The sequence below is a fragment of the Erigeron canadensis genome, chromosome 3 (genome assembly GCF_010389155.1).
Source record: "Erigeron canadensis isolate Cc75 chromosome 3, C_canadensis_v1, whole genome shotgun sequence".
Lineage (NCBI taxonomy): Eukaryota > Viridiplantae > Streptophyta > Magnoliopsida > Asterales > Asteraceae > Erigeron > Erigeron canadensis.
The window spans coordinates 45,507,489-45,524,963 of NC_057763.1; the positions used below are offsets into that span (position 1 = coordinate 45,507,489).

Sequence of the window (17,475 nt, forward strand, 5' to 3'; positions counted from 1 at the left end):
ATCGACCTTCGACGAGCATTTTTGTATATGTAAATTATATATGTATTGCAATATACAAAACTGCTATTAGTTATATACTACGTGGTAATAATTCAATATTATCTAATTAAACGTTGTTTTCCTTTATAATTTTACTATATTTTCATTAATTAAGTTTATAATTTTGATTTGTATGATGCCTTAAATACTCTGTAACTAGTATATAGTATAATGCATGTGTATTGAGTCTTAATTAAGATTTTAATTTTTAAATATTATCACTTTTATCTAATCATCTAATGTTTATATTATCTATGTGTTTAAGTATAATATTCAGTGAAATTGAATGAATTCAATGTATTGATTCAGTATGCTCTAACAGCTATTTACATGTTCCTGAGTATACATCGTATGTTTGAACTTTAAGGATATATATATGTCCTTTTTCACAAAGACTTTTAGCTAGCTAGAGTGTTAGTATGTATACATTTCTAATTAACCAAATGGACCGTAGATTGAAAGTGCTACTGCAACTAACTATATTTTTATATATGAATTTGTTTTTATTTTCTTGAGAGAGACATAATGTCATGATCACATTGGCTTGTGTATACTAAAAAAAAAAAAAAAGTCGAATTGAAATCACATTTGAGAATTGTTCGAACTTTAATGTAATTAATCTGTTGGATAATTTTCTAACTTGGGATATGATTAAACTCACGATCGATGATGCGTAAATCATGATCCGAGTTCCAAACAAGTTGATTAATGAGTATGTATAAATCAAAAGATGCAAACAAGTTAACTTTTTGGTGAAGTCATGAAAGCATGCCACATTTTCCAGTTTCGGAAACATCATGATAAAACGCGGTGCGATGCAAGTTGTATATACCATTAGTTTTTGTACTATATATGGGTATGAGTATTGTAAAACAAGTATTAAAGTAAAATAAATAAGACAAGATCTTGACTCTTAGATCATGGTAAAATTGATGCACGAAGATTCACGTAGCAATTGATGTACAATGATTTTTATGATGCACGATAATTATTACTGAAAAAAAATCTATTGTTTTATTTGTATTACTTTAATAGTTGTTTTATTTCACCTAAAACACTATTATGTATATAGAGTTGTGATCATTTGAAAACTAAAATTTTCGTTAAAACTAGAAAACTGGTCGAATACAATGTGATTCATATCACAGTGTGTTTGAACAATTTTCTGATTTTCACGCGTTATAAAAAACACACTGTGATATAAGACTTAACAAAATGTGTTAATTACACAATAAAAACACAAACATTGTGTTTTTAAAAAGCACAAACATTGTGTTTTTAAAAAACACAGTTAAAACACATTGTGGTAGATTCAGATCACTATGTTTTAACCAATTTTTTAGTTTTTACAAAAATTTTAGTTTTCAAATGAATATTTACTATGTATATATTTGATCACTTTTCTTGTATAAAAAAAATTTATACAAGTCAAACTTTACAAACTTTGACTATAAATATTTTTGTTTGTGTTATATAATATTTGATGAAAGTTATATGAATTGATTGTGTTTTAGATGTGTGTTTCATTTGTATAACTTTCATCAACTATTATATAACATAAATACAAATTGTTATGGTCAAAGTTCGTAAAGTTTGACTTTGAAAATTAAAAAGTGGACAAGTTTAGTGAGACGGAGGGAGTACTATTTAATATGTTTGAATTTTTAGTTTTTTACTCAAGTTTATTGACATTAAATTAACAAAATAAATTTCAAATTTCCATGCATGAATTTGTAATCCATGCATGACTTATATTAAAATCCTTTATTACCATTGAAGTGCCAAAACAACCCTTATAATTTACTGTTTAATGGTGTGATCTATCTGTGTGATATTTTGTTGTTAGAAACTTAAAAAATTCGTAATTATCATATAATGCGTGTGGATGATTCGTAACTGGTGAAGTAAGATATTATGTTTATTATAAAAACTTTCAGGTTCAAATTAACCTGAACAAGATAATATATATTGGGTTAAGTATCTGGTAGAGTAAGTAACTTTTATATTTTTTTTTATTGTGTTAATATAACTTTCATTTGGTTCATTGTATATAACTAACCCGCTAAATTAAACGATTAATGTAATATTTTTATTTTGACCAATCAAAAATTTCTACTTAGCAGCTCATATGGTTTGTCACGTATACACTTTTACATTAATCGCTACATTTAACGGGTTAGTTACATATAATGAACCAAATAAAATTTATATCCACACAACATGAAAAGTGTAAAAATTACTTATATCTTAAGATAAAACTAAACACTATACTCAATAATGCATAATTTTCATATCAAATAACATCAAAAGAAACATTACATTACAAAGGAGGGACCGAAATGTAAATCATGACAAAAGGATGACCAGTTGAGTATACATATGTCTCTTTTTTTACACTATAGTTCCTTTTTTTTTTCTTTTTAAATTCATTAATATGTAAAGATTTATATAATAAAAATTTTGTTAAAAACATATAAAAATATATGTAATTTAATATATTCATATGTGTAAATGGTACATGTGAACAAATTTAATCACACATGGACATGCATATTAAGTTATATGTAATTGTTTAGGTATTTAATAGTAATTTTTATTTCATATAGACATGTATGTATTTTTCCATACGAATGTACTTAAACCACATTAGTGATCTACTACCGTGGTTTCAAAAGAAAGAAAAAAAATTCTATAAAGAAACCTTCGATACTAAAGTTGGGAAATATAACCTATGTTGTACTTCCACTTGCATTGCAGTTGGACATAAGACAATAGTCTTTTTGTGATGGGTGATGTCTCAGGATCAAACCTTGAAAGGGCAGAGTTTTATCCTTAATTAGTGTCGTGCCTTTGGACGGCTAGTTAAAAGGTTTTTCTCCTATCGGGTATTGGAGGGTAAGAAAGTATATAAAACTAGCTTATATTAGAGTTAGCCTTCACTGCAATGATTAATTCACATATATATAAAAAAAATATATATATAACCTATGTTAACCTTTGAGGCCGGATTCTTTTTAATATTGACTTGGTTGAAATAATATACGTCAGACCCCTTACATGTGTGAATATTTTACACATCTACCTAAAAAAAACTCAAATATTTCGATGCACAATGATCAGTTTCCGATGAAAACCGATAGCCCACAATCTGAGCAACAGAAAATGAGGAGATATGAGAATGGTTCCATTTTGATATATTTTAATTACCCAGTAAAAGTAAAGCTCGGTTTTTGGCTAAAATATTTCTCCTAGAGAGAATCCAGCCAAGATATACTGTATATGGATTCCATTATTTTCCCTATTTTAATTTCTCTAAAAAGAAATTTACTTAAAAATAAAAACTCCAAATTAAACATATGAAACTTCAGTTCTCTCCCTTCACATCCTTTTCAACATACAATTTTCCATGTACATACAATATCACTTTCCTATCAATCGTAAAAAGTTAAACTTACATTTCTTTTTTTTGTAACTTAGTTCACTTCCACATAAAGTAGCAATATTATATTTGATATTTATATATATATTTTGAAACCAAAAACATATATCGGTTTAATTAATCAGTTGTAAATTGTAATACTATATATAGTTATAATAAATAAAACTAAATACACGTGTGTTAGATACAACGACGTACTCTAACTAGAGACACACGTACTATATATATATATACATGTACAATTTGTATGTAGGGATGTATTTATGTGCATGCAAATGTATATATGTTCCTCTATATATAAAGAGAATAATGTGAATGGGCTAATTAAAGGCATGAGAGACCAAGCTAAAGGGGCACAAAGACCGCTTTGTTTAACACACAATTATTGATTGAGTACACAGTTCTTCTTAATTGGTACCCTCGATCAGCTCTCTTCACACCAAAATCCAATATAAATTAAGAGATGGATTTTGGGTGTCAAAAGAGATGCCTTTTGTTGACTGGTGCCATATTTTTTCTTCTTCAACTGCAACTGTTTGTAGTTGTAACTTTGTCATCTAAAACACAAGCCTTATCATCCTCCTATAATAATAATAATAATATAAATAGTAGTAGTGGTTCATCAGTAAAAAGGGGGAGAGAATTATTGGGGTGTGATTTGTTCAAGGGAAAATGGGTTGTTGATAATTCATACCCGCTTTATGCAGCTTCTAGCTGTCCCTATATTGATTCTGAATTTGATTGCTCTAAACACGGCCGCCCGGACTCTCAGTATCTAAAGTATGCTTGGCAACCCCAGTCATGTAATTTGCCCAGGTACGTGTATATATATATATATATAGGTGCAAGTTATTTTAGGACCAATTTTAGAACATGTGTTTTTTTGTAACTTACACACCACCATGATCATCTCCGACCACCACCATGATTTTTCGGCCACCACGTCGCTGAAAAATCATGTGTAAGTTAACTTACACATGATTTTCCGATGGGCCCGTCACCAAAAAGTCTTAGTGTTTTGACAAAAAAGTCTTTTATATCGTTATAGATGATGATGGTGGTATGTAAGTTACAAAAAACACATGTCTTAATTGGTACTAAAATAAGAGGTGGTCCTAAAATAACCCACCATATATATATATATATATATATATAACCCATCTCTATCTTTATTTACACACGGGCACACATGACACATATACGTACATAGCATATGTACACGGGAATACAATTTTAGAGCACCGTTAATTAGCTAGTAATTGATGCACACGTACACGTACAAAATAATAACGATATACATTTTGATACTTAATTTGATCTCATTATAAAACAGTCAAATAAAACTTGACGTAATTTCTCGATCTAAACCATTATTAATTATTTTGCGATCATACGTATGTACACAAAATCATGGTTTGCATAATGTTAATTGATGATTAATCATATAATATAATGTGGTGTACGTTTAAATTTTCAATCCTAGCTAGCTGCACATGTACGTACGTAATTGATAACAAATGATATACTACAGTAGAACTGTTATGATTTTAGTGTTTTTTCTGATCGATTTCATTTATATATTATTTTCGTGTTTTAATTAATTAATTTAATGGAAGGGACGTGAACAATCATTCATGTTCTGAAAACGAAATATTATTGAGTACGTCATGCATATATACAGTTACGCTCCGATCCATATATCCCCGTCTATGATTTATGACAAGCTACCACACTATTATTATATATGCATTTTTTTCAAAGACATCTTCATTTTCATTTAAAGAATTGAACTAGCTAGAAATAATTAAAGTACATCAAAGTGGAATCGATCTCATGCACTAATTGATTCGTAACATTATTATTTTAACGTGGCTAGGTGTCTACTTGTTGATTAAATTAATATGTCTCAATTAATAATTATAAAATAATTATGAAGTATATGGAATCTATGGACCATAGTTGATCGATGCTTATAGTGAAATGACAACTAGCTAGTCCATTAGTAGTACGTACTTTCAGTTTAATTAAGATAGCTACCGCAAATAACTACTTAATGATAATCAAATTTGGCATGCGGGGCCGGGGTCCATATATATATGACTTAATTGTAAAAATTTGATTTTAATGTTTAATAACTACTCGTTAGTTAAACATTAATTATATATGTTCAAAAAACTATATATATATATATTGGTAAATAATTAATGAATATAGATGGATGTGTACGTAATGCATGCGCAGGTTCAATGGGTTGGATTTGTTGAGCAAATGGAGAGGGAAGAAGGTGATGTTCGTGGGTGACTCACTGAGTCAGAATATGTGGCAATCGTTAGCTTGTTTGCTCCATGCATCTGTACCCAAATCTAAGACATCTTTTCAACACAAAGACTCTCTTACTTCCCTTACGTTTCAGGTACGTACGTACTGTATATATTCATTTTCTTCACAGACTTCTTATCTATAATGTTTATAAATAGTCATTTATCTATATCTAATTTATAAGTACAACCTTAATTTAAAATTGGGACTCTAGCTACGTACGTACATATCTATACAAATTAATATATATACTTCTAATTCCAAGTACAAAGTAAACTGGGATATGAAATATCTAATCGATCACAGCATGATTTATGTTATGCGTCAATTAACTTTTTATGTTTTTTGTTTTTATTATAGCGTCTCGCCTCACAAAAGGCCAATTATCGTATACATTACAGTACTTCTTTTTTGGAAATATATTTTACTCGTATTAATTAAACATACTGACTATCTATATATAATACATATATAGTGACATATTAGAAATAAATATTTAAAAGTACAGGTTAAAATCAAATACACAATTCAATCAACGATTTTGATCAAAGACACATGCAGTTAATTACGTGTATACGAATTTGAAGTGGTTTCGTATAGAATAAAATTATGTCAAGTTCAAGGTATGATGAAGACAAAACAAAAGAAAACAACAAAGTTCACAAGTGTGTTTTCAAAGCTAGTGGAAAGTAGTTAATAAATGTTCGCAGAAAGTGTTTCCTTTGACAGTCCCCTGTGTTAATTTGTAAACATCAGCTAGCCTTAGTACGTCTCTTTTTTTTGCTAAAAACGACGTGTGAACGACCACTTTGATTTGACAATTTAAATATGTTAAAAAGATCATTTCAAACTATATATGAATATATCTTACTAATATTTTTTGGGAAAATTACTTAAAACGCATGAATTTAACATATGGGTTCTACTAAATCTCTTTTTCAACCTATTGATTTTGTCAAATGTCATCGTCTTGTAGTTAGGTGTCCGGGTTGAATTAGGAGGGTATATCATTATCTGAGTTTTTGATAGCCATAAAAGTTTTAATTTATGGGTATATCGTAAACATCATGAGATGTATGGAAGAAGTCTAAGATCAGGCAAGGCCACTAGAACTGAATAGTTGTTATGCTCAATATATCAAAGTCAAAAACTTCATAGATGAAAATGATCAAGCTAGATCTTCACTATGTCTAGTGTATATAGCTAGATTTGGCATTTCGGGCCAAGGTTAATTAGCTTAATTAGAGGAAAATGCATAAACTTCATAGATGTTTAGAACTAGTTAAAATACACATCGGTCCGGCCAGCTGAAATATCATGGTTTAACAGTTAATGGATACATGTGTGCAGGATTATGGAGTAACTATAAGTTTATATCGCTCGACATACTTGGTTGATATTGTGAAAGAAAACATTGGCCGCGTACTGAAATTGGATTCCATTCAAGGAGGCAATGCGTGGAAAGGGATGGATGTGTTGGTTTTCAATTCATGGCATTGGTGGACACACAAAGGACGACTACAACCGTATGCATGATCATTCATCTCCATATATAGCTAGCATTTTTACATCATCTATAATGATAATACTAATAATTAAGTTGATTATCTCATATGTTATATATATATTCCAATAGATGGGATTATGTGCAATATGGCTCAACTGTATCAAAAGATATGGACCGTCTGGATGCATATTATAAAGGCATGACAACATGGGGGAAATGGGTCGACCTTAATGTTGATCCATCCAAAACCAAAGTAATATTTCAAGGGATCTCTCCTTCACATTACGAGTAAGTGTTTCATATCCAACATCAAGCTAGCTAGACGGCCACTATTAATACTTTTAAAAACTATATATAGACCCTGCAAAGAAAAGAAACTGAGATTATAACAATGTACAAGCAAAATGTCATTCATTGACAGGTATTAGTGACCATTAAAAGTGTCACTAAATCCATTTTAGGTGACCCATTTTAACAAATGTAGGTAAAACATATAAGGGTTTTTACTTTTTAGTGACACATTTTGCTAAAAAATAGTGTCACTAAGTCACAGTTTTTTAGTACTTTTAAGAAAGTGTACGATAACTGCAAAAGTATAGCTAGGTAAAAATGGAGCAGGTAAAAATCCTTACCCATACTATAGTAACACTTTTTATGGGGAAGTAGATGTTTTGAGCATGAGTGACACTTCTATTGCTTTTAATGACACTTTTATGGCTTTTAGTGAAACTTTATAAATGTGTCATATATTTTAATGTTTTTTAGTGCACAATGAGATATTTGATTTACGAAATGTTTTTCACAATTAGGGGGAAGGAATGGGGATCATCCTCCAAGAGTTGTTATGGAGAACTCCAACCGCTGCAAGGGTCAACGTATCCTGCAGGGTTACCTGAAGCACAAGGTGTTTTGAACAGAGTTCTAGGGGGTGTAAAGAAACCCGTTTACTTGCTAGACATCACGACCTTATCGCAGTTGAGGAAGGATGCACATCCCGAATCTTATGGTGGCGGTTCAGGTGTAGATTGCAGTCATTGGTGTGTTCCTGGGCTGCCCGATACTTGGAACCAACTCCTATATGCAAGCTTTACTTAATTGAAAAATTATGTTGTTGTGTGCCGGTCTAAGATAACGTTTTGATCTTCGTTGGATCGATCAAGATAACGTTTTTTTAATCTTCTCATCACTACCTGAATTACAAGATAAGTTTGTGTTCAAGGTTTATAATTTGGGAAGTGATATATCAAAAACAACTTTTAGTTATTCACAACAATGTATGCTTTATACAGTTGTAAACTGTACAGTATATACATTTATTGTGAATGACAAAAAACTGTTGTAGATATATCACTTACCATATAATTTATTTCATTTGGCCCAAAATAATTGTCCATCATAGAATATGTATAACAATAGCTAAAGTGTTTCTTTTGTCTTATCTCATGTATAGTATACATTGGCACATTGCAAAGGGCTTTCAATCCACATATAATAGCTGCATGATTCTTAGCTTATTTGTGGTTATGTGCATTCTTGAAAATAAAAGTTATCGGTCAAGTTTTATAATCAATGTACGTACATCCAACAAAACATTTTTAGTTGGGTATATATTTAAATCTTCCAAAATAAAAAAAGGGAAGAATTTAAAAGACAAAAAGTAAAATAAGATACAAAATAACTGATTAATATTATTATTAATAGTAATATACAAAATCATTCATTATTAATATTGCTATAAAACATTTAATGATTAAGTCTGATATTTTTTATGTCTACATTTTCGTTTGTTTTTTTTCCTCTCTTTACCAAATATGTATTATGCTAAACAAATTAAGTTTTTTTTTTAGAACATTAAACAAATTAAGTTGATATGAAAAGTTCGAAACGCGCGTGCAGTCGTGCACTAGTCTTTTTATTTTTGGGCTGTAAAGCCTGTGACTGGTAAATCATAGTATCATACTGGCATTTTTGGGCTAAAAAATTGGGCTTTAGGCAATTTCATGTTCATTACTTCATTTTACGAATCCAAATATGGCCATGTTTTCGTGTTTATCTTATATATATATTATATATAAAAGTTGTAAAAATGAAATCAATGCTAAGACTTAAAAATTAATTAGGTGTTTAATGATTTTACTTGGATTTATGATTTTACTAATTATTAATGGTGGTGATTGGGTTATTCGGAGCTATAGTAAAATTTTTATGTATATGTAGGTGTTAAATTTTATTTAATTGTTATTAATGGAATGATTCATGAATTATTGAGTGTCTTTTTAAATTTTGCAATCTTTATATATATATCTAGGGGCCCTTATTTTGGGAATCCATTTCTTTGTAAGAACTGTGAGAACTCCTAAATTTTATATAGGATAACACGTTTTTTTTTTCATTTACATGTGAAACGTTATAAAAATATATGTTGCAGAAGAAAATATTTTTTTCAAAACCTTATTTATAGCCATTTGTCACATGTGAACGAAAAACGTGAACAAATGCATTCACAAGTTCACAAAAGGCTATTTTGAAGGTTTCTTCAAAAATTTTCTTCTTTAACATACATTTTTATATCATTTCACATGTGAATGAACAAAAGAAACATGTGAACAAACATATAAGTTAAGAGTTCTCATGGTTCTTACAAAAAAAATTGGTTCTCAAAATAAGGAAACTCTCTCTATATATATATATATATATATAAGTTGTTCGTTTTCCGGTTTATGTATATGAATGAATGTATAAGTTAGTAATAAGTTAGTGAATTATGTATGATGGGTTATGTAATTAGTTAGTGAGTTATGATCGCTGGAAGCTGAAAGAGAATGTAATTAGTTAGTGAAATTTGGGAATTGGAAACGTTAACAGTATGGTATTATTAATTATCTCATGTAGTTTCAATTAATTCATAAGCAGCTTACTTTATTAGAAGTATCTTTCGTTTTCTCATAGTTAAGGGTAAAGTTGTTTGCCTCTGACAAATAACTATTCTATTAAACACATGACCCTTCCAGCCTTCCTTCATCCCTTTTAATTGGTATTGCATTAAACCACATCATCCTATTATATGGTTACTTATGAAATTTAGTGGTCAAAATCAGTCGTCAAATAAACCTCTTGCCAACATGACTTTGTAGATTTCTTATTTGTTGTTATTGTTGTTTCTTCATGCCTCTTTTGGATTTTGGCTTTCAATATTTAGCTATTGGTTTTAAAGTACTACTCATATTTGGGTTTAAATTTGTAAGTTCAATGTTCTAATCATCTGAATTTGTGTGGGAAAGATCTCAAGCGAGAGGATGGGCATTTTAATTGTGAAGGCTCCAAAGCGAAAGTCAATCATCCACGGACAAGGTATTGATTCTACCTACACGGATTCCCTATGTTAGCATGCAGTATCAGTTTTACTTACATTGTCTATGTTAGATGGTTTCACATGTATAGGATTCAGCTTGAGATTGTGATGGCATGATGAAACCAATGAGAAGCTGCTCATAGGGATGCCAAGTCACTGTTGGAAGAACACCTTAAGGTATAAATGCATTAATGCGATGTTGTAGATAATGGGTGAACAATGTGCACTTTTGTGTTGATGTAATATGCCAGTTCACCCTTTACAGGTGCGGGATGACTCACCTAATGCATCTATTTTGCCAGATCATCCCGATGCATCTGTCTTGCCGGCTGCTCTGAAAGCCGGCCTCGGCACAAAATACATGTTTCAAATAAAGAGTCAAAGAAAATCTTTTACAAATATGAAGTTCCAAAATTAAAATCATACGTCATACCAATGGATTTTTGTAATTGTCATCTTCGTAGGTTTTTTTTAATTGTTTCTCTGCAGGCTCATCGAACAACACGAAAACAATAGTAGTAGTCTCATTGATCACATGTTGCTGGACTTTAACTGTCGTTTATATTCGGGGGATGTCATTAGCCGTTCGGTCAAAAGTTCAGATAACTACACCTTACCTAAATGTGTGAAATAGGGAATTACCATATGACGGAAACAATGATGTATTATTTGAACATTCTTGATTCATTAAAAAGGAAACTGTTACCCCCCAAGAATGTATCTATGTTTAACTTTTCTGTCTCGGTTCAGTGGCAGTGTCATGTGTCAAGATGGGCTGGTAAGCTGGTTGGGTAACGGGTCAATTTTTTGTAGATGTAAGTGTGCCCGTTTGGTCTCACATGAAAACACCTTTTGCCCACTTTAAATTCATTTTATGAATTATTAATAAAATTATTATCATAATAATCTGAATTTTGGAGAAAAGTTGATATAAGAGATATAATTGCTTTAAAGCATACATCAGCTACTTTCTACCCATTAGACCTATTGCCTATAAAGCTAACTTTCATTTCTGAGAGAAAATGTAATCAACCCATTCCTGGGTAACTGAATTGACTCACCACCTCGACTAAATTGAATGGTTGAGTTGCATCTAGAACTGCTGGCAAAGTAGTTTTGATCTAAAAATATCTTAAAAGAATTATTTATCAGTATACAAAACAAATGTAGGTTATGGGTTATGATTCTAAGAAAGAACACTTTCTTACTTTGCATCGTTTTTCAATTCATTTCCCGGAGACGAGATTCTTTTACTTGGGCATTTCAGCGGCGACAACGTCAACAAATGCAGCATTAAAAGGCTGAATATTAGTGAGGACCCAATTCCAACAAGACCCTTATGCATGCTTACGCTCACTTTGGCACGGAGTTATCGACGGCTGCCATGGTGGATACAACCCTACACGTATTCAAAAAGGTGGACACAACACCAAATGAGCTAATGGATCCCAACAGTCATATTAAATATAGAAATTAGTACTGGTATGTTTAACTATAACAATTACTTCAAAGTTCAAAAACATTATTGAAATTATATCCAGGCATATATATATATGTGTGTGTGTGTGTGTGTGTGTGTGTGTGTGTGTATGTGTGTGTGCGTGTGTGTATAAATTATTGAAGGGAACTTTTTTACGTGGCATATCACAGACCTGGAAGGAAAAGCACCATGAGGTTTATGGTTCATAGCAAATCACAATATGTTATGCACATGGTAAACACAAATTTTGTAGTTGTCAAAAGTTTTGATAACCTAACGTGTGTGCTTTTTACAATGTGGTGTTTAGGTATCCTTACAATAATCACTTTGATCATTATAAACTATTAAGTTTTATTTCTACTTTTTTTAAACACTAATTCACAAGATTTGTGCAAAAGGCCCCATCCACATAAAATGATGATCTTCTTCTATAAAGACCAAATTGCCACCAAATTTGGATCACGAATCTGAAAACAGGGTAACTCAACTTTAATGGACCACCAATTCACAAAATTTGTTTGCACATACTAAAATGGCAGTTTTTACGCCAGTAGCTAAGTATTTAATTTGTGTAATTCCAATACTTTATAGGCGGCAAGATGGGTGGGTTGTGCAGAGTGGGTAATGGTTCAAGATGGGTTTGAGTTGAAACATGGCATATTTTTGTACATTTTAAAACCAATCAAGGAAATGGGTCAAACTGGTAAAAAATCTCTCAAAGTTCACTTTCAACGCATAACTCTCCTATAGAATTTTACTCCGAAAGTTGGACCATCACTCAAAGAATATAAATAGAAGCTATGTTAATAGAAGTGTGATTTATATATGAGGTCTTAGTTCTACCCAATTGTTTTATTATCTCATACTTCCAAACAACAATAATGATATGTTATAAACCACATTAGCATAAAGGTGTTTCATTATATAATGAGTATTGTATAACTGAACGGTTAAACCACATGAGCATAGAGGTATATCATCATATAATTGAGTGGGTTAAAATTTATGATTATAAAGGCGGACGAACCTAGTAAAAGGAAAATATTAAGTGACACAATAACCACAGATGGTAACTCATATGGACCCAAGCTATAATGATCCTTTCATTTGTTGATTCGCCAAGATTGTTTATCAAGACTTTGAAGCTGATGTTGACACTTCTCAGGTGGCGGCTCAAAGCTTGAGCAATACCGAGATAACAAAGACTCGTTGTGTGTAAGACACAAAAGAGAACATGTCATTGATTTGTTTCTGTTCAGCCCAAAATTGCTTTCCGATGTGTCATATAGGTTCCTTGGAGATGCCATGACCAAGGACTCATAGAGAACTTACAACACATACTGAAACGGCTTCTACTTTTACATGCTTTCAAAGTTTATCACTTCAAACATATCAAGACATTCTATTTGTGTCAAGGATATCCCTGTTAATCAAATTGTGCGCTTTCCCATTGGGACTATTTTCTTTTCTTTTACATTCATAGGCAACAAGCTCTGCACTAATAGAGTGTCTTGCCATATATTTGCAACTGAACGGTCAAGTCTAAAGGTACTTGCAACTGACTGGGTCAAGTAGAATGGAGCATGATGTTCCAACTTCAAAGGAAAATCAGTAAATTACTAAAGGCACTATTGCATAATGTTTTGACATCTCTTGGGAAGGGTCTCCTGCCGTCGAGTTTCTTTAACGTCATTATTGTTGGGTTATGCTGACTGGAATTCGTGGAAGAAGGTGAGTGTTTTCACCCGCTTCAATAGTAGTTGTAATACTTTTACCTATTTACCCCAATAAGCTCATTAGGTGTGTATCGACTTATTTGGCATCAACATGGTCTTAACTGCAAACGGTTGCATAATGTTATCGCATAAAATTACTAGAATTTTTTTTTAATAAGGTAAGATTTAAGATGGAAGACATAAGTCTCTCACACATATCAAGACTATTTACTCTTTATTATGAAGATTGCCTCCGTAAAGTCTTGCCTCTTTTTACATATCATAAGAAGTTTATTATTATACACATATTTAACCTGATTTAGACACTAAAAAATATTACTGTATAAACATCGGCAACAAAATGCATGCAAACAACGAATTTCACATTCGACGTGTGTAGCACGGGCTTTTGAGCCCTCGTATAAACTTAAACTTAAACTAATAAACATGATATGTGATAGATAAATCATAAATGTTATTATATATTTAAAAAAATAAATACATAAAATCATTTTCCAAAAAAAAATGAAAAAAAGTTCAGATATATGTACACAAAAATTTTATAAATAAAAATACATAGAAATGAAATACTATGAAAACGTTGTATATATATAACCAATAATATGATAACTTATAACTATTAGATAATTTTAGAAAAAAATAATTCTAATTAAATGTTTTTAATTATGAAAGTTACTTGAGTAGCCGACCATGTTAGTTCATTCTTGCAAGAAGTCTCTAATTTACCAAAATATACTCCACTTAATAGATAACTTAATAGTTAACATATACAGTATATTGTTAAAATTATGACTTTAGTTGCTGCTATTCAAAAAAGAATTATCACTTTAATAATCATTCCCGGATCTTAGACAAGGCAGGAGGCCCGGAGGGTCATGAGCCTAAGGCCCAATACATCATATACATGAAGACATGAAGTGATGAAGATCAATGTTTTAAAATCGTTATTTTAGTTATACCGGCGTGGAAAAATTTTCCGGTAATACCGGAATTACCGGCCGGTACGACTATTTTTAATTTATTATATTTTTTTGTGTAAAAATCTTACAAAACTTGTTACAATTTAACAAAAAAAAGTCAAAATGCAATTATAATTTACTCAAAAATAATATCAAATATGTATTTTATAACAAAATATAGGTTTTAAAGTTCACAAATAACAAAAGAATAACATAAAATTATCATAAAAATAAATTTTTTAAAAAATCAAAATTTATATTTTGAAAATACCGGAAATACCGGTATGGTAATACTGGAAAATACCGGAAATACCGGCCGGTATTGAATAGTGAAAATATCGGACTTAAAATACCGCCGTGGTCTCCGATACCGGTAATACCAGTAATACCGTCGATATTTACCTTAAAACATCGATGAAGATGCTCGTTTAATTTATTTTTCATTTAAATATTACATAATGCACTACAAGTTTTCCAGCATCAACCCATTAATTTAATATTTCAAGTTTTCAACCAATTTTATTCAACTTGAAATACGTTCGACACTCTTCTATTAAGATTCAAATATTATTTAGTTTTATACTTTCTTTGATCCGCCAATTAGTTTTTTTTTTTTGTATAGTATTTTGCTTTTTAAAATCTTATCTTCATATGTTGAATAAAGTTCATGCATTGTTAATTTGTTTTAATTGTTAAAAGATAATGTGTTAGACAAAATATGATTGAATGTCTTTCAATTATTACTTGATTAGTTAAACGGTGAATTTATCGACTATTATTTTAAGGGTCTAATTTTTTTTCCTTTTTACTTTTACCACTTTCATAGATCGACGACCCAATTTAATATATAGTAGTTTCGGGCCATTTAAACTTATCTGAAGCCGTACCACACGTCCTCACTAGTCGTAATTCGTAAATAACTACTTGATATTAGTTCTGTTTTTGGAATATATATATATATATATAATTATTAAAACAGTAGGAAACCGAGCCTTCTAAAGCATTCTTCAAACTCAAAGTTATTCTAAAAAATTATCACGTAAGATTTATGTTACGTGGCATCTCCATAAATTTTCCACAATATTTATATGTGAAAAAGAAGAAACTATATTTATTTCATTATTTAGATTCAATTTTATAAGGCAAGTATACTCTTTCATTATATTAAAAACCGATTTGCCATGCACATTATTGTTTTCCATCGATCAACTAGCACAAAGTTTATTTTGTATACTAATGCATAAAACAATAAATTTTGTCATCATTTCCTTTAATAAAATGTTTACCAAAGTTTCTAACGAAAATTTCATACGAGACCATTTAATATTTTGATGTTTATGTGAGCTCTTTTAATAATATTAATATTTTAATATCATATATAAAACTCTTTTGTTACGTGATTCATAATTTATTTATTTTTCTCTAAGTGAATTTTGAGTAAATTCGGGTTGCACAACTACAAGAAAAGAAGGTTTACTATTTCAAATTCTTATGGATTTAGTATTTTAGTTTGAAGGTTTTTATGGGGGTGGTTGTTTCTTTGATAAGTTGTAAGATGACCCCTCATATCATATTTAGCTTCATAAACATTGAAGAATGTAAATGTTATGTAGTATTTGGTATAAATAGGTTTTTCGTTGATATGCAATTGTGTTTTTGCTACAAAAATGTTTATGGATATTTTTGTTTCAGTAGAAAATCATTCTTAAATATATGTAGCTTTATTTATTTGCTTCTATTAAATTATGTATATTTTGCATCATCTAATTTTCTTTTTTCCGTTTTTATCTAAATTATATTTATGTGTAAACATTATTTCTCATCTTCGTATGTATCTCCAAAACATTTTGATAATTTGATATATTTATTATATTCATATTTAACATTGTTTTGTTTTTATTAATGTGTTTGCAAATTAGATAATAATCGCATTGAACTAATTAAACAAAATATTAGTTATTGTGTGTGTCTACGTCAAAGGGTTTAAGTTAACACCAATCTAACAATAACTTATAATATTTCGCGCATCGCGCGGGGTAAAAGACCTCGTATATATATATACTAGGTATTTTTACCCACACGATGTACAGCTATTTAACAAAATTGTTCATGGTTTTTAAAAACACTCATATTAATATCAAAGAACGTTATATATATATATATATATATATATGATTTAGAGGACGGGCATCGACAAATATTTTCTAACTACTTAATTCTTTTTGCTGGCATTTTCAAATCTTAACAATGTTGCGTAATACCACTACCTCCAATCAACTTAATGTTTATTTGAAATTATAAGTTCGGTGACATAACTATTACGCTAAAAAACTATGATGGCTAACTATTTGCAACCAAATTTGCATACCCATTTAACAAATAATAACCAAATAGCTCTACAGATTAATTGTACGTGTTGTATATATAGAGTAGATGAAGAGATATGCAAGGCATAAAATAATCTATGTATATATAGGCTGAACATTGATTTTTTAGTTAGTGATATCATTTATCTAATTAGAAAGACTATTTTAACTAGTTCTTATAATTAAAGATTTGATAGTATATGATTTGATAATATGTGCTTTTTAAATTATCTTGATTTGTGATATCTTTACCACATTAACATTGAGTTTTTCTTATT

At 30.2% G+C, this 17,475-nt stretch overlaps 1 protein-coding gene and 1 long non-coding RNA gene across 2 annotated transcripts; both read left to right on the forward strand.

The window, feature by feature from the left end:
• The first annotated feature begins 3,749 nt into the window (after positions 1–3,749).
• On the forward strand, positions 3,750–8,522 carry LOC122592987 (protein trichome birefringence-like 38). Its single transcript, XM_043765318.1, has 5 exons — positions 3,750–4,294; positions 5,720–5,891; positions 7,148–7,323; positions 7,434–7,592; positions 8,114–8,522. The coding sequence occupies exons 1-5, from the start codon at positions 3,942–3,944 to the stop codon at positions 8,397–8,399; spliced, it is 1,146 nt and encodes a 381-aa protein (XP_043621253.1). The 5' UTR covers positions 3,750–3,941; the 3' UTR covers positions 8,400–8,522.
• Positions 8,523–10,576: 2,054 nt separating this feature from the next.
• On the forward strand, positions 10,577–11,360 carry LOC122592988. Its single transcript, XR_006322778.1, has 3 exons — positions 10,577–10,655; positions 10,746–10,833; positions 10,922–11,360. It is a non-coding gene; the product is annotated as an uncharacterized LOC122592988 (long non-coding RNA).
• Positions 11,361–17,475: the final 6,115 nt, after the last annotated feature.